Source organism: Linepithema humile, chromosome 5, assembly GCF_040581485.1.
Source record: "Linepithema humile isolate Giens D197 chromosome 5, Lhum_UNIL_v1.0, whole genome shotgun sequence".
Lineage (NCBI taxonomy): Eukaryota > Metazoa > Arthropoda > Insecta > Hymenoptera > Formicidae > Linepithema > Linepithema humile.
The window spans coordinates 30,063,208-30,085,740 of NC_090132.1; the positions used below are offsets into that span (position 1 = coordinate 30,063,208).

The window sequence follows — 22,533 nt, forward strand, 5'->3', positions numbered from 1 at the left end:
AGACCACCTCGTCGGTAGTCGCGAGCTCTTGGAAAAATACCTGAGGACAATTCGGAGTCGGGAGATAACAAAACTGGGTATAAATTCAGGTTGCAGAAGTCTTTATCGCAGCAGATCCGCGAGCGATAGATGCCCGGCTTGCTGTTGCAGAAATGGGGCGCTTCCGGCGGCAGCCAGTTGCTTCGGTTGAGACACCTTTCACAACATCATAATTCTACGTTTAATCTGAAATGCTCGCGTATCTCTTTCTTTCTCTCGCTTGATCAATTTTCAAATTTTACGTAGACAACTTATCGTATAATATTGATTATTTCTAGCACGATCTTATTCAATTAATTTATAATTAAAAATTAAAAAGCGTTCTCTTCCTTTGGAAAATACTAAAACAAAGACATTTTGTTTCTTTTTATCTCTTTTCCTTTCGAGAGAAAATATGATTTCTATGTTACATTAAATAAAGTGCAAAATTCTAAAATATTCTGCAATACAACTTCAATTTTGTATTGTAACACGTGTATATTTATTATGTATATGATATATACGATTTCACGATATATTTTGCGTAATTATTGCGTAATTATATAAAATACCCAATGGTATATTTTATTTTATCTAATACATTTTTCTATTTAATAAATAAAAACAAGGAAATACAAGCGTCACACCACCTTCGACTGTGATCTACTTTCGCTCGATTGATATTCCGTAAAATCTCAACGTGCGACGCAGATTCGCGCTTACGACGCGACACATCGATATATTTTGCATTCATGCGATCGCATATAAAATTACCCTGTGCTGCTTTTACGCTACGGCTGAATCAAGTAATCTCGGTCGCGCTATTTTCAATGCGATCTCCGGTCGAATTATCCGAATTATCCGTCTGGCGCATTAAACATTTAGGGACCGTCCGCACGTCTGCAACCTCAGATCGTCGTACTGGTCTGACTATCTCGGTCGATCTTGTTCGATTTTAAGAGTGTACTCGAATCGAGGTGTCTTATAACTGTTACACTGACAATTATTAAAAGATAAGCCGATAAATTTAACTACGTTCTGAGACTTCTTCAACAACGTTATGAAATTCAATAACGTTCAGAAGCAATATAAAATTTTTCGAGACTGATATCAGTATAATTAAAGTTTACTGATTCGTTCAAATCAGAAGCAGATAAGAATAGAAAGTAGGAAATTACAAATGCAACGTAATGACTGAGCAATAAACTATTTAAAGCGTCGTGAATGTTGCGAGTCATTAAGTGATATATAAGTCAATTATAAGCTACATATTTTAAGAAACTTAATGCACAACTATTTTGGCAATACATTTTAAATTTTGTTCTGTAAAATTATAAAAAGATGTAAGATAAAAGATATTAAATTACAAACTTTGCATATCCAAATCAGAATGCGATTCTCATAAAACTATTTTATGTATATAAATCTCTACAACACTTGCAGCATGTCATAGCGATTTATAAAATCATTGAATTAAAATAAAACTAATCGACAAGTAATTTCTTATCCTTTTCACACAATTAAGAAAACATTTACAAGTTACTGCAATTAGTGTCAATACAGACTCAAAATATTTAAATAAAAATCGAAAAATTTAAAATATATAAATCTGTTATTGCAATAATGTAAAATAATATCAATTTACTATTAAAATTATAAAATATTTCGATTTCGATATCCTTGAAAATATACTAACAATAAGAAATTCCGGGATATAATTTGGATTATATATCGTCTAACACTAAACTTCCATCCTTCGACATACATCACGGGATATTATCCATGATAAAGAAAATTCCGATCTTTGTAGGGTCGAAGGTCGAGTTCGCGGTGCGCTCCGCAAGCATATATTGCGCTATCTATCCAACTTTTGACCTCCCAATCGTTGCGAGCATCCGTATGTTTTTGCAAAGCTACCACAAATTTCAATGCGCTTATGCATCATTTGCAAAGTTAAAGATCAAATAAAATTTATAAAGTTATATCAAGCTAATTCTTTCCGATACACTGTATCATTCTTGAATAAACATTGGTAAATGCCCAATTAAAAAACGAGCACATAGTTGAAAAACAAAATGTAAGACGGTTAAACCTGACGATTGCTAAACGTTCGACAGAAATAATATAATCCAATTGCACTTGCAACGTATACTCTTTATGATTATTCCAAATAAATCGCTCAAAATAAAAACAACTTATAAAGTTTCTGCAAAATAATTATTGCAAGTGCATCATGGGAATTTGTCCTCATCATTTCTTATCCACACCGTGATGTCTTAAAAACGACCTCCTCGCCAGTCACGACAGCGTCACCTCATCTGCCAGAGTTGAATTGAAACGTGTGTGTGTGGCTACCCCCACGCTCGCGCGCGAGAAACTTCCTCGATGCATTCGAGATCGATACGACGGAGGAAGGGAAAGTACCTCCAAATTTCGCCTCGAGTCCGCTCTGCGATCGATTGCGACCAGAATTTTCGTAGCTCACGGTGGTCGAACTTGAAATCTCGCCACGCGGCAGCGTTACCAACGCAACGACCGACCGACAACAATAATTCGTTTCCGTCGAAACGGGCGCTAATCATGACCCGGGCGGGCTGGAAAACCGCCTAAACGTTCATTCGTGGAAACTACAGGGGGCATCGATCGGAACGTCGAAGCAAAAATTGCCGAAGGCATTAGATATGAAGGCTGCACGACGCTTTTTCGCGGACAGTGACCTAAACTGTTATACGCATAAGAAGCACGTATGATGAATATTACGTAAAGAAATTATAAGTAATGGAATCAAATAAGGTCAAATAAAGTTTTCGAAATACGTGTTTAATCTAACGCATAGCCTTCGATCGATTAAACGAAAGAAAATATCTTTTATGAATCTACAATCCCCAACTTAACAAAAAACTGAATTATAAACCATTTTATAATATAAAATGTTACTTTTCTTTAATATACTGTATGTGTTTGCAAATCTAAAACTTATAACAACAAGTTAGAAAAAAGTATAAAAGATGTGTAATATTTTTAAAAACTTAGAGCATATTTTATAAGTATAAACAAAAAACCATATAAATTAATAAGATAATTCTAAGAATAAAATATTGCAAATATTTCTCACAAGTGCATTAATAGATAATTGTAAACAAAAAATAAAAAAATTAAAATCAACGGCTTAATGATAAAAACTTTTAAAAGAAGTTGACTATCTCAATGGACGACTTAACAAAGTTTGAATCAATATGATTATGCAAACAACGTTGCAAAGTGTGTATGTTCGATAAGCTTATGTAGATAACGCGAGCGAAGTTAATAGCGATTCTGCATCTTGTTTTGCTGCAAGTGCAGGCTTAGAAAATCCGCACTAATATTGATGTCATTGACCGATCACTAATAAGCGTCAGGCCAGACGCCAGAACGACTACAGTCCAATTCATTACAAAATGTCAATGCAATATGCTAATCTTCCTGTCGACACGGACTCGATTTAGCGCTATTATTCGATTATTTTGCAAATATCTAATAATCTGTACGCCTTAAATAAAATCTCGCACCGGAAATTATCAAATAAGTATTATCATATAATAAGTAAATCAAATAAAAAGGTTTAATGATGGATAGATGAATACAATTTATGGGAGACTAAAAACTTGCCGGTTTTGATTAAACGTTATCCAATTGATAACAAATCTATTAATAACCGACGAGTTGCTAAAATAGGATCTCGAGTGTAAATTGCATATAATCATCAATGAAATCCACGTGCAAATATCTTACCTTCTGGCATGCGTGACAACGTTGTTTTCAAGGCTTGTACTAGCAAAACAGTAACCATCAGTTGTGCACGTGTAATTGTCATTCGTGCAAATGTCGCAGTAGCACTTCAGCTTTCCTAAAAAGAAACCAAAATCATTGATTAGTTTAAATCGTATATACATATACACTACTCAGAACAAATTTTCAATTTACGCCAAAATAAAATAATTTATAATGAAAACTTTATTAAGTAGATACAATCTTTCTTTATATCTTTCAAAATTTTAATATAAAATATCTTTTTAATAAATAAAATATTAACAGTATGAGCCGGCAATGTTAATAGTTAACAAAAAATTCAATTAGAATATTGCGATTAATTATAAATTTTATATAAACATAACAATCATGACAGATCGGCGGTAGAAAGCGAATAAAAATCTACCGAATGCAATCTGATGATAGATTGATGGCAAAAATGAAGTAAATCTGCTGTCATTTCTCTGCTGATAAAACGTGTGCCAAATATTTTGTAGAATTTAGTACAGAGTAAGATTCTTAGCTACTTAAGTCAGTAAATCAAACGCAGTTAAAGTAATTTGTATTTAACTACTAGATAAGTATTAAAATATTATTATATTTATTTGTGTGTATTTGCAATTTAATGTGAAAGTTTTAGATATGGAGGCATTACATTCACATCCGAACTGCAGTAACTATATATTGTATTATATATTGACTTTAAACAAGTATTATGCCTCTCCGTTATCGTTCATTTTAACTTCAATCATTAATCAAATAATCAAGAACTTCAAATAATCACAGGATGAGAAAAATTATCAATTTTAATATTACTGTTTGCGTAGCGTTGCGTTGCGTAGCGTTTGCGTTGCGATAGCAATACTGTAGTAAATCAATAATGCCAATAATAAGTTGTAAAATTGTCGATGCAAATAAAAAGCTACGTATTAAATAGTGTCAAATTTAAATTTACGTTTGTATCTAATATCTAATATCTATCTAACATTAGACACAATTATAAATTTTATTTATCGAATATAATATTAACATGGAACAAAAAATTGGATAGTTATATTTAAACAGAGTCGTTCGTTGCATAGTATTTTTTAAATGCTTATATTTTTCAATTATAATTTCATAATAGTTTTGTTAATTTTTTTATCTATTTACAAATCAACTAAATTACATAAATTTATGTTTTATTTATATATTATATTAATATTTTATTTTGATTTAAGATTATAATTCAAAAATTCTATTTAAATTAAATATCATTAAATTGATCTTTTTATGTAAATACATATATATTATATATTACATATCATTAATCTTGCACCAGATGGGGTTTACAATGACATAATAATAAGTAAAGATATACCACTGGGTACCAATATGTTTATGGATTAATGTTTGCCCATTTTTCTTACATAAACTTTTGCAACTAAGTGTATGGATTATTTGACGATATATATATCGAATTCCAGAGGAAAAATAAATTTCACGAAAGGACGCTTGCGTGCTCCGTCATGAAATGAAAGAAATATGGGTAGGAAGATATCGTGAAATGCAATACAGCACTTACCACAATTGAGGGGCAGTTTATTTTACGATAATACAACATCGTCATGAGTTTCGTAAATATTGACATGCAATTTTCAAGATACATTGAATACTTATCGATTCCAATTAAAAAATAGTTCAAAAATATTTATCTTTAAAGAAGTTATATGAAATTTAAAAACATACGTGTGTGCAAGCTAAAAATTCAAAAACTTGAAACTTCAAATTTCATAATTGGAAGATTTAGAAATCTATAATTCTAGAGGTCAGGAACTTAATAATAAAAGAGCTAAAGTTTGAAGAATATAGAAATTCGATAAAAGTCTAATTCGATAAAAATCTAATCAGTATTACGTGCTGAACAGGCTCGTTCCTCTTTTTGCTCATCAAAATGAAGAGAAGAGAATGGACAACATATAAAAAAAAATTATGATCCCAAGAAAACCTCGACATAACTAGATTCAACTATCGTTATTTTTATAGCAGCTAATGCGAATCTGTAATAAGCGTACAGAAGCCTTAATAAAACATCTTAATATAACTATTATTTCTTTTGCATTATGAACAAGAAACTCTAGACGAAAATCGTTCCAATTCTTAACAATATTCAAACATTGAATTGAAAAATTGAAATATTTGGAAATTTAAAAAAGTAAAAAAAAAATTAAATATTAAATGTGAGGAAAAAAAATAATGCGCAAAAAATTTTATAAGCGCTTTAGCATATGCATAACAAAACTGCAATCATATTGCGATCATTTTTAAATTACTTTCCTTCCTCCACGTATTGTGTGAGTGATTGTATTATATATGCAAATACATTTTAATTTCTTAATGGTCAGTCAACATAGCTGCAAAAGACGTCAGAAAAGGTATTGATCAATCGATAATTAATTCGATGGTCGCGCACGATGTTTTTCTGGATGTAATTTACAATTCAGCAGTCAATATGTAGAACACAGCTGCAATCTCAAATTTTTAATTTTTAAAGCAAACGAGTATGTATGCGAATACGTGAAACGACGACTACATGTATTTTCACTGAACATTTAGCAGTAAACGCACACAATTTTAAGTATAATAAATATCGAGTTTTATATAATCGATTAAAAATATAAATGTAAAATCATTATAAAACGATTTATTTTAATATTGAAGCAATGAGTACGAGTGAAGATCAAAGTGTGTGCTCAAAAGAACTTCTGACGTACAATATTAAATAATAGAAGAAAAATGCAAATAGCGTTCACATGCAGCTGCTAATTATATTAGCTCCCTTTTTTGTACGCAATATAATTTTACCGATTAATAAAATAAAATTCCACTCCATTCGAGCAGAGTCGTAATACAATTTATTATGACACATGCGCATATTCTACGCAAATATATCTACAAAGTGTAAATAAATTTTCTGCTGCAGTATGAATTATTCAAAGTTGATTGACATAAAAAAAGTCTTAAGACTAGTTTACATATTCTTTATACAGAGCAATGCAATTCTTAAAATTTTTTCCAATTTTAAACAACAGAATAATTTTATTGTACAAAAAGGAAACTCAATAATAATAAAGTATCCAAAATTATGTAACTAGTGCGATGTTTTCTACACAAAAAATTTTTCAAAATTCTTTAATAAAATTGAAATTGATATTTCCGCAAGATCTAACTAGGAGCCATTTTTCACAACTTTTTTCTAATTTTTAATATATTTCTAATTAAACACAAAAACAAATCGTTATTTATCTAATTATAACTCAAATTATTCGGTTCTACTTTAAAAATTTATCTGAAACATCTTCATTTTTAATATTACAAACTTTTTTGCTCGCCTAATAATTAATAAATCTATAATAAAACCCCAATTTTTGTTAAAAAAGTGTTTTAAAGTACTATAATTAAGTGAAAATACAACATTCCTGACATTCCGTACGATAGATTGTCAACGATTTCTTTTCAATAAAAAATTTCAATTTAATTTAGTCTCAAATTGAACCATGGATGGAGTCCGAGGTAAATTATATCACAGGAATGCGTCCCTATTGTTGACCGTTTATTGTGAAATAGTATATACTTTTTCATCTCGTTTTTTCCCTATTCTCTCTCTTTCTCTCTCTATCTCTTTCTCTCTCCCTCACATCAAGAGATAGCAGACGGATATTTTTTTTCGTTTAATATTGATCGAAATCGCATCATTCAAACTCCCACCATATCTCGCGCGAAAAAATATTATAACTTCAATGTTTTATTGAGCGATAAGGCAACACGAGCATTAAATATTATCTACGCATTGCGATTTAGGTTTGTACAAATGCTACATCCATCGTAGATTACAGCCGAAAACTTACGATAAAGATATATGACGCTGTTAAAAGCATGACGATGTTCCGCCATGTAGTGTTATCATGTGTATTGGTTTTTGCTCCGATATAGCATTCAATGCTCTACAATTACTTTTCGTTCCATATTCTGATTATAACACATCGTTACAAATCTTAAAATTTTATTAAAATAGTTCATATTGTTAAAAAAATGTATATGTATATATGCAACTACATTTTTTTATCATTTCACTTATAAATAAAACACTAATCATAAAATAAACATTCTACTTTTATGTTTAGCAATAAAAATATGTGATAAAAGTCAGTAATCAGTAGTGCAATAAAAAAATATATTTTTTCAATAAAACATATGTATACACTTCTCATTTACGTAACATTTCTCAACCAATGCTAAATATATAAATTCTTGATATGCGAAATACATACTTTGATTAATTTAAAACTTTCATGTTATTTAATAATAATTTTGTGTGTAAAATCTCTAACTTCCTCACACACACACACACACACACACACATAGCATACCTAAAAATATATACATAAAATATGCAATAAAAAATATACATTATTAATTCTAATAATATTTATCGGATGGTGAAAATTTCACAATTAAATAAACAAATAAAAAAACTTGTAAATATCGACATCCTTATTTCTCCTTTGTTTCTTTGATAGCTGCTCTTTTAACAATTTTAGCATTTCTTTTATGAGAGAGAATTAATATCTACGTTTATATGCATGCAGCGCAATATCTTGTTGCACAGGCATATACATACGTATGTATGGAATCTCGTTAACTCGTTAACAGTGATAGCGCGCAGCCAGTCTTTTCGCTGGATTTACGATCGTTTTATCAACCAACTTGCAAACGCTAATGGCCCGTAAGAATTTGCGGAATAACAATGTACCGTCAGGACGAAGAAGTGGCCGTGCACGGCGTTTCGTCTATCGGTCGCAGGAACGTCGGAGCGTGTGCTGCTTTTTCAATGAGGATTCAAGAGCTCAATTTGCATGCACGACAATTACCAAGTATCGAATCCATCAGAGCGGAGCCATCGGTCTCGTCGTAAGAAGAGAGGATATAACGAAGATACTAGAGAATGAATAAAAGCATGGAAGGAAGTAGAAGGTGAAAGGTGTGCGAGAAAGAGAGAAAAGAGAGAGAACAAATTCCTTTCATTACGCCAAACGATATCGTTAAATTGAGTGTTTCCGAATGAGATGTTTCTTGCTAACGTAAGATGAGTATCAAACATATTTTTATGCTATTTACACAATTTGCCACTTGTATCAATTTTTATTTGTTCCAACTTTTTGCGATTTAAAACAGAAATATATACCTATATTATTATTAATATATGTATAATTTATGTTAACGTCATATTAAATCGATATTTTTCTGAATTATGAATTAATATAATTTATATAACGTGCAAGTTGAAATAATTATTCACGATACTTAAATGTTAATATAAAGGCAAACATTTGTTACGCATAACATAATAGTTACTTTTAACGTAATAATGATCTACTTTTGCAATTGTTGACTCAATTTATTTCGCCTTTCCGACAATTTGTAATTTTATGTTAAAAAAATAACAGTATGCGTACCTATTGAATGCTGTAATGTAAATTAACGCATACAAATTCAAACTAAATAATGTTTTCCTGCAGATGTACTGGCCGTAGCTTATGTGCATTGAAAAAAATATAAGCTTCCAGATCATAAGTGTCTTAATTATATGGATGTAAAGATAAGAATGCAAATGATACCGATATAAATAAATACATGATGTAAACAAGTCCATTTGATCGTTAAGTCTGTTTTAAAGGTATTGCCTGCTAAAGAAATCGATTCAGTCTGCAATAAATTCACGCTTTCTTGCGTATCTATTGCGCCAAGAGCATGTATCTGTGCAATAATTAAATCTCAGAATCACTAAACGTTCCGAACATGTTAAAATTAAAATAAAAACATATAAAAAAAACCAGTTGGTCTTGTGCCAAAAACATAATTTTGATTTTATAATTAGACTTGAGAATTCTTTTATGAATATTTAGATTTGCAAACTCACATTAAATCGATATTTTCTGAATTATGAATTAGTATAACGTGCAAGTTGAAATAATTATTCATGATACTGAAATGTTAATATATAAAGACAAACATTTATTACGCATAACATAATAGTTATTTTTAACGTAATAATGATCTACTTTTGCAATTGTATTATACGCTAATTGTAAGAATTCAACGGTCCAACGTCTCAAGAATTATATACCGATGCTCACTCACACAAAATGTAAGTTATCTGGACAATAAGCACAGCATAGGTTCGATTGCTTACTATCTTTCGTGTTGAAGTAAAACGAGACAATTGTTCAATGGAACAAATATAGAGCAAACATAGCGATTACACAAGAATAATTGGCATGCTTAAAGCAATTGTCTATTTTTGAATCGCATAGATATTCATAACTACAAAATATAGAAGAAAATTGTTTAATAAAACTTTATTCCAATTATATTATATTATTCTACAGTAATTGATTTGTCATAAAAAGAACAAAGAACTTTTATTCTATACAAAAAATTAATACCGTGTAAAATATAAATTCACTATAGAAATTAATTTTCTTCCATTAATTTTAATTAAATAAATTAAATTCATTATAATATTAATTATCTCAATTAGAATATCTTAATTTTGTCTATTATTGACTAATAATTCGACAATATTATTTTACTTTTCTGATTCTATATTCTATAAATATATGGTTAATTAAAAATACTTGTTTTACCATAAATTTTAAATAATATAAAAAAACATTCATTGTGGATGGATTGAAAGTGCCATAACGGTATATCGAAGGGTTAAAACACACCTCGTTTCTTGAAAACAGAATCGCGGAGAGCACGTCGTAGGCACCGACTGCATCGGTTCACCCTTCCGCATGCTTTTTGGATCTCATGCAGCAACGAGATTAAACGGCCCTTCTGTACACGACGGCGCGTTACTTACGCAACGTTATGTGCGCACCGTCGAAGGGGAGAAAGAGCGGGAATGAGTGGGATAGAGAAGAGGTACGCGCGGAAAGACTGGAGCAGAGGGATAGAGGAAGAGACAGGGACGCGCGAACTACACGCGCGCGATGAACGACAGAACGAGCAAGAGGCAGAGTCCAACAAAAACACAGAAAGAGAAAGAGAGACTTCACGCATACACGCACGCGAGACGCACACCGTGACAGTAGGATCGTCTACAAAGCACAACGCGTGGGACAAACAGGAGTGCGTTCCAGCAAAGAAGCTTGTCGAAATTATTGCATTTTTTTTAAATATGATTTTTTTCTTCCATATATTAAGTCGCAATTTATAAATATTAGAATACGCAATTTAAAAATGGTTTTCAACACAAATAGCTACTTGTTCAGAAAATTTAAATTGTTCAAATATGTACATGTCCAATTGAGTCTCTTTCTTTCGTGACGGTGAAGGTCGGAGGTCTCGGATCGCACATATTAAAGTAACAAAAAAAGCAAGACACTATTGTAGACTAGATACTTTATCTTCTTTTTCTCAGAATCTCTGATTTACATTTTATTGATAGACTGCACGATCAATATTGAATAAACTTTTTTTTAAATTAAAATCCCATTAATTCATCTATAAATCTCAAGTTACAAGTGATTAAAAGTGAAGAGGTTTTACGAGAACTGTAAGACTTTGCAATACAGTTATATAACAAAACTATACTTTTTACTTAATTAAAAATTAAAATAAGTTTTTCCAAAATTTTGATTTAATTATGCAAAATTTAACTGCAATATTCTGCAGCTTAGTAAAAGTGCCATAAAGTTTTAATTATCTAGAAATAAAATCAATAATCAAGCAGATGGCTTGTTCATCAATATTTCTATTGCATTTTCACAATATGTTATCTTACAAATACTTTCAGCAAAATATTTTTTTATCAGATTCCATTGCATCAAACCGATATGCATTTAAAGAATGAGCCATTGCATTTTCAGATAAGGAAGTATTAATACTTAATTACGTTACAAAGATCAAGAAGTTTCATTTGCAATAATAAATATTTAATTACATTGCAAAGATCAAGAAGTTTCATGTGCAATTATATTTATCATGCTCATCATACTTTTCCCACATTCTTTATGTTTCTAATGCATTTATAATAGACAAAATCTATATGTATTATAATTGTATACTGTATGCAATTAGAAAGCACACATATTGATTGTAAGTGAATATATATCTCACGCATATATAAAGAACCAAAATTGTTGTTATATGATGTCCCAATCCACTCCAAATCGTCTTAATTTAATCAAACTTTGCCATTTTACTGACCAAAAAATCTAATTTCTCACTACACTTCTAACTTCCGACAATATCATACTCTAGCTATAGTAAATATGTTTTGTCGGTGTGAAGTGTGATTATCACATTACCATTTATTGGTAAACCTAACTTTGATCGATATAACATTCCAAATACGCAACAGATCTCGACGCATCCGAAATGCATTATTGCGAAAATTTTCCCAATTTCGTGCCACAATACATTATTGTTACGAAACGCTTCTAGCAACAGAAAGATATACGTACCACCGCCGTCCGAGGCGCACGATGCGTGGAACAAACAGAGGAGCGCCAGGGCGAGGAGACTCGCCATGCCGCCGTCGCGGACGCCTCTCATCTTTCCTGAGCTTCCGCGGGAGCTGTCGGTGGTCCGCCGTGGTGGTCGCGCTGTCCGCTGTCGCGGATCCGCGAGGAATCGACCTCGCGGTTTTCCGTTGAGGGCCACCAACCTTGGCCGCCGCGGTTCAGCGCCGATCGCGACAAAGTCGCGCGCGAGACTCGCGGGCGGCGACGATCACTGTCACCGACCACGGTATCATCCTCCAGCGACCGCGGGGATGAGGCGAGGAATCGCCCCGCCGACAAGATACTTGTCACCGCGGTTGTTGCCGCTGTCCGTGCCGCTGCCGATGCCGTCGATGCGCGGCGCTCACTCGCATAAGAATGCTCGCGTGAAAGCACTTTTCAGAGCAAACGTGATTTTCAGCTGCACGCACATACGGTGCTCACCGTGCGTCGTCGTCTTTCTGCGAGCGTGTGTCGTGTTCCGAATGTACACGCCATCCGCTTACATCGCTTGGAGCGAACGTCGCTCCAGCTCGCGTTTCCTCTTCTACCGATCGAATAACACTGGGGGGATCGTCGCTTGAGGGACGAGGAGCGGTTCCGGAGACGCGGAGAGCGGTTTTTCCGCGTGAGCGATGATCCTTCAGATACACTTCATCGCCGTAGTGCGACGTCTCCGCCGCGGAAGGCACGCCGCCATTTTCCTACCGACAGGCCCGGCCTATTGCCCTCCGATGAACACGCCGAAGAACTGTTCGCGAATTCGAACGAATTCACTGGGTTACACACGAGGATATCACTAACACCCGTGCGTCAGCAGATTTGACCTTGCGAACGTAACGTCTTGCCACTCATTATCGTCACCGTTGTCGTCGTCGTCGTCGTTGTCGTCGGCACGCCGCAACTTCGGCGCAATCTCGTCGCGGCTGTCACGCGGCTCGCTCACTAGAGCGACTTTTAACGCGGATCGTCAAGCAACGACTCATGTCGCTGCTACTGCCGCCGCTACTACCGCTGCTCCTTCAGCCGATAACGCTTCATGAAACACGTCGCGGATCGCAACTCACAGGCCTTTTGCAGGGCCGTATATAACTGCGTGTTCCATCATCGCAAAATTTCGTTTCGCTAGTATATATGCTAAAAATAACACACGAGGTGAATCAATTTTGGTCATATTAATAAAAAGATAATGATATAAAAAAAAAACGATTTTCTTTCTAATGTAATTGTACTCCAAACACGCTGTAGGGGCTCCGAAAATTGATAAAATTTAATACGTACAATTATTAGTTTCTAGCTTTCGCAGATCTGTATGACACTAAACTTTGAAAATAAAATAGTGAATTAAAATAATTAGAAATTTTATACTGATTTATAATGAAAGCAATTTATCTATATGAGAACGATATATCCAAGTGAAAGATAAACAAAACTTTTGCAGAAAATATTAAACAATCGGATAATTATGAGGATATGCATTTCAAATTACAACTTACATTTTTCAAAAATATAAAAAAATTCTTGCAATGGCAATTTTACTGTATCTTAATTTATCACATATGTAATGTCAAATCCAAGTATTAATGAAGAATTGATACACTACTGCAATTTGCGCATGCGTAAATTTTATGGTCCAACATCAAAGTTCTACAAGTTTTACTTATAAAGTAATTTGACATACATCATTTGTATCAAATGCAATTATTATAGAAAAGTTTCAAAATTCTATAATATGTACGAAAATATTATTTGATAGAAATACAAAAGAAATAAAATTAATATAATACTTGGCATAGTTACGATACGATTGTACATTAATTGTCAAACGCACATTTTTTTATAAACTATATGTAACGCATACACTATGCATTTAGATTTAATTTATAGAATGTGTATACGATTAAAATGATGTTGAAAAAAACAATAACAATAATGTCCTTAAAAATTAATTATTCATATAGTAAATATAATTCAATCACACATAATAATTTTAATAATTTATTATAAGCTTAAATTAAATATCTTATTATATACATTGTTATATATTTAAATTTATTGCAATAATTACAGTAGACAAAATATTTTGTAAAATGTTTTTGTAGTTTTAGATGTCTAAATATATTAGAAGTGTTAAAATAGTCAAATTAAAAAGGTAAATAAATGACATGTAGGTGTTCATATAACGTTTAAAAATGTTTCACTTTTAATTTATTATTATATTTTGCTAGAATACAATATTGCATACATACTCTCTTCATTCGAGAGTTAATGTATTGAAGTTGATATTATATCTAAATTGAGATAATTACAAGAATTCGTAAGATTTTATGTTATCTTTTTCAAATAAATAATACTGAAATGTATTGAGTGAAAAAGTTGTCTATTCGACGTACATACATACGATTGTTTTCGCTTCTTAATATGAACTATCCTTTTCATTATACTATTCACGTTGCTCAACAACTACCTTAATTCTGATTGGATAATTCGCTTGAAAAAACACCATAAAATCTTACGAATTTCCACGCTTTTGTCATACTAAATACGATAAAGTAGAGAATCACTATATTTATATGTAAAATAGAAAAATGTAATGTATATTTCTTTATCTATTTATCCTTTTAAACATTTTAGATAGTTCCATGATGCATCATTTAAAGCAAAAAGTTAAAGCGCATCATTAAAGCCAATATAATTTCGATGAATTCGATTTTCGACGCCATATGTACATTATATATAAAGAATAGCAAATATCTTATAAATTTCACTTATTCATCAATAAACATAACATCATTTTCACATGTAAATGATACTCAAGTATAAACTCAATGAGATTATATCTATTCAATATCAAATTGATTTAAAATAATATAGCGTTAAACTGTGCCTAAGACAGCCCCGTTTTCTTTTTAAAAAAGTTTTATTGCATAAAATATATTTTAAAAAACTTATTAAATAGAAATTTAATAAGTGGAAATAAATAAAAGATTCATGCAATATCTCTCATTTGTTAAAATATTTCTGGAAATGCATAGTCAATCTCGTAACCTTCCTTTCTTTCTTAGTTCATGCCACCAATTGTAGGAAATTGATATATACATACATACTTATAACGTAAAATAATATTGCATGTAACTTATCTATGCATTGCATTGCATTGCATCTTATCTATGTGTATGCGCAGTCTAAATTGATACAATCATTAAGAAATGAATAATTAGAAAATGTCTTTACAAATTAAATAAATTCATTAAAATATCATCAATTAATATATTCATTGAAATTCGATATCGTCATATTTCATCATTTAAAAAATGCATTTATACGTAGATTAACTTACTTAATAAAATTCTCGCAATAGATTATAGATATTATTTACCGAATTGAAAATATACTAATAGATTGGTCCATTGTTTTAAATTTGCGTTTGACTACCCCATGCTCTTGAAATTGCATGAAATCTCGTGAGCCTCTTGCCGATAGTCTGAACAACAAAACCGATCCTTTGCAATTCGTCATGATTCAAAATTTTTCTCCCATCAAATATATATGCTGGTTTCATCATGTCTGCATAAATCTGCGTGTAATCCAATTCCTAAAAATTGTATGTAAAAACGATAAAATATCTCTTAAGAGTATTAGCATAATATTGAACATAATCACATAAAAAAACTAGTTATTACCTTAGCCATAAATTTTACATTATTCGGATTAAATAAATTATTAAAGTAATAAAATATAAACTCTTATCAAAAAATTTAAAGTTGTTTATCTAATAAAAATATATAAAAATCTATAATAAATATAAGAGAGAATTTATCTATACAAATATATTTCAATAAATCTATCTAGTGAGAAAAATAATTAAAAGTTTTATAAACAGAATGTAAATTTTATTATTACAGATATATTTTAATTTATTAAAGATTTAATTTATATATAAAATATTATAGAGAATTCTGCAGCAAACAAATTGTATTAAATGTTTTAGATTGCTTATCTTTTTACATCATCAATTAATCAAAAATTTTTTTCCATAATTACGGATTGTTGATAGAAGATACTCACGCAAAATTCATCCCATTCTGTACACAACACAATAGCGTGAGTATTCCTCGTGGCACTGTAAGCATTCTTATAAATACTGATTCGATTTTTTACATCTTCGGGATTGCTTGTTACACTCGGATGAGTCAAGTCTTGGATAATTTGAGCTTCTTCAACCTATGCATTAGAAAGAAATTGTACAAGAAGCGTAATATATTCATTGGCAATTACTCATTAATAAAATATCAACATAATCTAAGAAGGTTATCTTATTTTATACACATTAAAGAGATTTGACATACATATGTAAAATTCAGAAATCCAGTTTATTCAGAAAATCTAATTGGCTTTTTAAGTATTTTCTTTGATTAATTTTCAATTATTAAAAAAAAAACAAATATTTGATACCTTAAACAAAAATTAATTATTTAAAAACTAGATATTTGATACTTTTAGTAAAATGTTATTCAATTCAAAACCAATAGTATGAAAAGTACAAATGTTGTTCAATTCTTATTAAATTAACATATTAAATATCAATTCAATAAACATAAATTTCAACATGTAAATTTATTAAAAATACTTATTAAAGTGCAAAACATTTAGAACATATATGTAAAAGAGAGAAAGTGCTAACCTTGGGATCGTAAATGTGAAGAACAGCACCTTCGTCCAGTAATGTCTTGGCAACGTGGATCGCTGGTGATTCACGCGTATCTCCTGTATTTTTCTTAAAGGCGAAGCCTAGCATAGCGATTCTCTTGTCCGTCACGGTGTTGAAAAGAGATTCTATGACCTTCGCAGAAAACCTTGACTTTTGATATTCGTTCATATTAATCACTTGTTGCCAATATGCAGCCACCTCTGGCAGATTCAGACATTCACACATGTACACAAGATTTAATATGTCTTTTTGGAAACAAGAACCTCCAAAACCGACCGATGCGTGAAGAAATTTGGAACCAATTCGAGAATCAAGTCCAATTGCTCTAGCGACTTCGGACACGTCGGCACCCGTGGCTTCGCATACCGCCGACAAAGAATTTATGCTAGATATCCGTTGTGCTAGAAAAGCATTTGCAGCCTAAAATCAAAGAAAATCGAGTGTTTGTCACAATATATCACTGCATTGAATTATTGCAATTTACGAGTTATTATTATATTTTGCTGTTTCTCAAGATTATATAAACTTGATTTTAATTTTATTTTAATTTTATTTTAATAAATAGTGATAGTTTATTAATAAATTGTAAAACAAGTTTTGCGGAAAAGTGAGAGAAATAATTAAGGTTTTAATAAATTTTAATAGATATTGCTTCAGTAAAGAAATCAAAAATTTATTCATTAACAAAATTATTTATAAAATTGATTACATAAAAGTCGAAATTACATTAAAATGTGTGAAATAAATTATTACTTACCAACTTCGATAATTCTGAGCTCCATGTATTCGTTGTCAAAATATTTTCTCTTGGGATCCAATGTTCGTAAATTTTGCAAAGTTCTTCAATAGCCGCCTGTCCTTCTGGAGAATCTTCTCCACCGATAAGCACCCGATCTGCGTTCACTAAATCCTCTATAGCGGTTCCTTCGGCTAAAAATTCTGGATTCGAAAGAATCTGAAAAATAATTAAAATTCGTAAATTAATTAAAGAGACAAATAATCTCAGTGAACATGCAAAGGATAAATCGATGCATAATGGTAAGATTGCACTTGAAAAAGAAATTATATGATTGAACAAAATAAAGAAGAATCATAGCTTGAATAACCAGAATTAATTTAAACAAGCATGAAATTAACATTAATTCTGATATAAACTATTACTATTTATTAAAATAAAATTAAAATAAAATTAAAATCAAGTTTATGAAGCAGCATCAATATTTCCTAATTTTTACTTAACACCATATTAATGTTAATAAAGAATAAATTGCTCAAAAGATTGTAGACAAATTATCAGTATTATGAGTGAACTTAAGGTGTTAGTAAGCATTAGTAAATATTACTCCTGATAACTAACTGATAAATACATATATCATAAATATTCTATTAAAAAATGTATAAATATATATATATGTGTGTGTGTGTGATGTGTGTTATTTGCATTTGTTGATAAGCTTGCCATAAATCACAAAATTGTTTATGACTATACATTGATAAGTGCAAAAATAAAACATAAAAGAGAAATAGATAAAATAAATAAAAATATTGTTTAGAAATTACTTAAACATTATTAGAGCATTAAATATCGCATAAATGATATAAAAAATTTTACTAATAACCAAAACTTATGCATTAATAAACGCTGAGTTTCGCAATTTTAATCGGTAATTTTTTTCTTTCTATGCTTAGTAAATATCAACGGTAAAAATAACGTAAAAATATATTATTTTTTAATTAAATATACCAAATTATTGTAAGCAATTTTAATGAAATTAAAGCCACAATTATAAAACAAACCTTACTTTAAGAAAAACGCTTGACAACATGTAAATATAATGACAGGTAACAATTAAATGTATTTTAATAACTTGTGTTTTTTATCAAAATAAAAATAGAATGCAATTAAGAGAATCAAAAGAATAAAAAAAAAGGATTATTTTTCTTGTTTGAATTACAGTTGCAATAACAATAATTTTACCTGATAGGAAACGCCTGGTTTATGATTAGCGCGCAGAATATTCATAATACTTTCAGCTGCCCGTACTGGTACCGTGCTTTTCTCCACAATTATTTTGTCTCCTGTCGCAATTTCCGCGATCATTCTGGCAGCACTCTCTACATATTTCAAGTCAGCCGCTCTCCCTTTGCCATTACCGAAGGTTTTCGTCGGAGTATTCACCGAGATGAATATTAAATCGGCCTCCTTGATTGCCGTCTCGATGTCGGTAGAAAAGAACAAATTTTTTCCACGGCATTTTTGGACAACTTCGTCTAAGCCCGGCTCGTATATTGGCAACTTCTGCGAATTCCATCGTGCTATTCTCTCCTTGCTCTTATCAACGACGGTTACTTGAATTTCCGGGCATTTTAAGGCAATAACGCTGCACGTGGGCCCACCCACATAGCCAGCTCCCATGCAGCAAATTTTTCGGACTCTCGTCATCTTGAGAGACTGTTATCTGGCAAATTTTAATATTGTAATTTTATTATATTTATTGCTTTATAAGAATTATAATTGTAAAAAGTTTGAAATAAATTTTATATTACAAGAAAAAATGTTTCATTAACTTTTATATGTATAAAAAAAAAGGATCGTACAGCATGATACAGATGCAATAATTTGCTTAATTAAAAATTGGATAGAATTTAAACGTTAGAAAGAATTAAATAATTAGTTAATTTCCTTCTTTTTCTTTATTATGATCAACAGTTATGACCTGTAGTTATGTGTAAGAATACATGACTTCCTGGCTGTTAACATAGTCTATCACTTCAAATTAATGAACAGATAAACAGAATTGCATAACAATGGTATCATGTCATGTCAAAATTATCTAAATTACTTTTCAAAATAGATTGTTTTTAGGTCATAAAAATAAAATAGATATTTCGAACGAAATAAAATGTTTAATTTTTTTTATTAAGCTATACAATTTTTGCTAAATAATTTCTTGTGATAAGAAAATTGTTAAATCGGCTAAATGTAATAAAAAAGCAATTACAATATAAAAAAAACAAAATAAAAATTATATTAAAAAATTGTTTTAAACTAAAATAATAGACACGAAAAAAACACTCTCATCTATTTTTACGCAGGAAATGATATTCCACAGGAATGTTCTTGTCGCTCAAATATAATATCAACTTCCGGAAACTGATAAAAATATATCTACCGGCATTTTTGACAGCGTACGTCAACCGAGATTTATCACGTATCCGACTACTGTTTATACTTATTCCATTAATACTTGTCAATACAAGATCTTCCCTTTACTTATCCTTCCTCGAAATATTATATATAATTTATTATAATATATTAAAATTGTCATGTTCATAATTCGACGAACTGAAAAAGCTAGATATTGAATTAAACACTGGAAGATAAATATTCTCCTTGATGGAGCGTTTTGAACTACTATGACATTTTCTGTTTTACTCGAGATTCGAAAATATATGTATTCGATTTTATTACCTGTCCGGCTCAGAATGGCTGATTCTCTGAAGAAACGGACTCCGTGGAAATTAGTGAAGATGTGACATGAAACCAAAGTAATCCGAAAGACAAGCTACGACCTATTACAATTAAAGAGATGCGAGCAGCTTCTCCAACGGTAAGATAATTTCGTTTATAACAAAAAACTGCGATACTATAGCGATATTAAATCGCGTTGTAATTGCACTTTTCATATTCCAAACTCTCTAGACACTATACGGCCATCACTTCGTAATGCTACTACGAGTGTGCTAGATAAATGAAGGTGGAGAAATGTCGAGGCCGCAGCGAGGCCGCGTCGTCGCGCAGTCGTCGTATCCACATTACCATCTCCAGATGTTGTACGGCGCATGCGTAAAAATTAGCAACGTTGCAACCATAGACGTGATAACATGTAGTAAGGAAAATAAAGGCGCAGTGCTACCAATTATCTCTTACTCTTACATGTGAGAGAGAAAACAACTTATTAAAGCTTTCTTTCTCTTTTTAAATTCTGTACACTTTCAACACATGAGTAATCTATACTTATTATTATTGTCTATGGCTAAACACCTTTCTGAAATCATATGATAATCATTTACATTGATTTACATCATATATTATCAATATTTAATTCAAAATCTACTTTGGATTTAGCTTTAAATTTTTTAATATATCCTTTAACGCCTACTGTATGTGAACGCATTCAATAATGACGTGGTCGAACAATGGAAGTTACACAGTGATAGTGTTTCAGAGAATCTATACTTGCTAATCATAGTTTTATTACAAAACTAACTACAGTGTTAAATGATGCAGAAATTAAAGTTGGATTTGTTTGATATTTCAATGTTAATAATTGAAAAATTAATATGTATTGTTTAATCACATAATGTGTCATGTATATTGTTCTGGAAAATCATTCATGTTCTTCACTTATAAATCACATTTTGTATCAAAACAGTAAATGTATAACGAAAATAAATGATTAAAATTACATATGACATGTAAAGAAAATTTATTTATTATACGACAATCGTTATCTGAAACAAAAAATTTATTTGTGATAGAAGAAACATAACCTAATGTACAAATAAACATAACCTGTCAAGTGTCAACAAAATATCTAAAAATCAAATCAAGTTGAGGGCTGTTACGTGCAGCTACGTAATAGATAATTTTGAATAAATCGGGATACGTTTATGAAAAGTCTTTATTAGGTATTGCTTATTCGAGCTGTGATCGAGAATTGAACTGATGAGATAGATCTTCGTTCCAAGTGCTCTAGGAAATTCATAGAGGTGGAAGGTTTTATTGAAGAGAAAAGGTTTTATTGAAGAGAAAGTGCGCCTAATGCACAGGAACAGTGATTAGGCTAACCCACGTTTTTTGCAATTATAGAAGGGTCATTTGTTAAGGTCTGGAAAGAGTAAAGATAAAGATGGTTTGAAGATTCGAATAAAAAAGGGTAATTAAGGGACCAAAAAGTTGCGGCACGTAACAGGGCACGTCAAATAAAAAAAAATAATCAATGATATTTAATAGTTTATAAATTATAAATATGATTGCTTTAATTTATATTTCATGATTAATAATAGTAAAGTAAAATATTAAAGTAGTCATTCTATGTGATCTTACAGTTAGATTTTACAAATTCTTAAATGTAAAATGATTTTTATACTTGTTGGAGAACATATTGGAACTAGCATTAAATTATGATGAGCTTTCAGCAGTATATAATGCAGGATGTCATTAAGTCCATTATTTCAGATCAAGCGGATATAAATAGTAATGCGATATGTTTCTATTACATAAATAATTTACATAAACTTAGTTGACATGTAATTTTTAATTTTTAATTAACATTAATATATAACTTTATTACCTTTAAATCCAACATTTATAGCAAACATTATGTAACTCATTTTACACCATCATATAAACCAATAAAATACAAAATGTTGGTTCCAGAGTATTGAAAATAGCATATA

At 30.8% G+C, this 22,533-nt stretch overlaps 2 protein-coding genes across 6 annotated transcripts in view; both read right to left on the reverse strand.

Moving 5' to 3' along the window:
• Positions 1 to 13,418, reverse strand: part of babo (TGF-beta receptor type-1 babo) — a 37,249-nt gene extending 23,831 nt beyond the window's left edge. For 2 of the 4 annotated variants that reach the window (XM_012373599.2, XM_067355675.1), the window contains exons 1-2: positions 12,321 to 13,418; positions 3,790 to 3,904 (exon numbers count right to left, since the gene is read on the reverse strand). In XM_012373599.2, the coding sequence (XP_012229022.1) occupies positions 3,790 to 3,904; positions 12,321 to 12,411 (206 nt within the window). In that variant the 5' untranslated portion in view covers positions 12,412 to 13,418. Of the gene's footprint in view, positions 1 to 40; positions 196 to 3,789; positions 3,905 to 12,320 lie in introns of all 4 variants that reach the window. The other 2 variants (XM_012373600.2, XM_067355676.1) reach the window with 2 other exon arrangements.
• A 1,121-nt stretch (positions 13,419 to 14,539) lies between these two features.
• sgl (UDP-glucose 6-dehydrogenase sgl) lies at positions 14,540 to 20,956 on the reverse strand. 2 transcript variants are annotated; one of them, XM_067355677.1, is made up of 7 exons: positions 20,543 to 20,956; positions 20,244 to 20,425; positions 19,049 to 19,529; positions 17,828 to 18,025; positions 17,044 to 17,490; positions 16,428 to 16,583; positions 14,540 to 15,954 (listed from the first exon to the last, which is right to left on the reverse strand). In XM_067355677.1, the coding sequence occupies exons 3-7, from the start codon at positions 19,511 to 19,513 to the stop codon at positions 15,775 to 15,777; spliced, it is 1,446 nt and encodes a 481-aa protein (XP_067211778.1). In that variant the 5' UTR covers positions 19,514 to 19,529; positions 20,244 to 20,425; positions 20,543 to 20,956; the 3' UTR covers positions 14,540 to 15,774. The 2 variants fall into 2 exon arrangements, with proteins under 2 accessions (XP_067211778.1, XP_012229075.1); XM_012373652.2 differs by lacking the exon at positions 20,244 to 20,425 and having other exon boundaries at positions 20,543 to 20,941.
• Between the last annotated feature and the right edge of the window lie 1,577 nt (positions 20,957 to 22,533).

Bases quoted from the DNA above. Each gene is read 5' to 3' on its own strand.
- sgl (XM_067355677.1), bottom strand. From the start codon at position 19,513: ATGACGAGAGTCCGAAAAATTTGCTGCATGGGAGCTGGCTATGTGGGT. The intron at 18,026-19,048 runs GTAAAATTATTG...ATTATTTTTCAG, and splicing joins AACCAGGCGTTTCCTATCAG to ATTCTTTCGAATCCAGAATT. The intron at 15,955-16,427 runs GTGAGTATCTTC...TACAATTTTTAG, and splicing joins CAGAATGGGATGAATTTTGC to GAATTGGATTACACGCAGAT.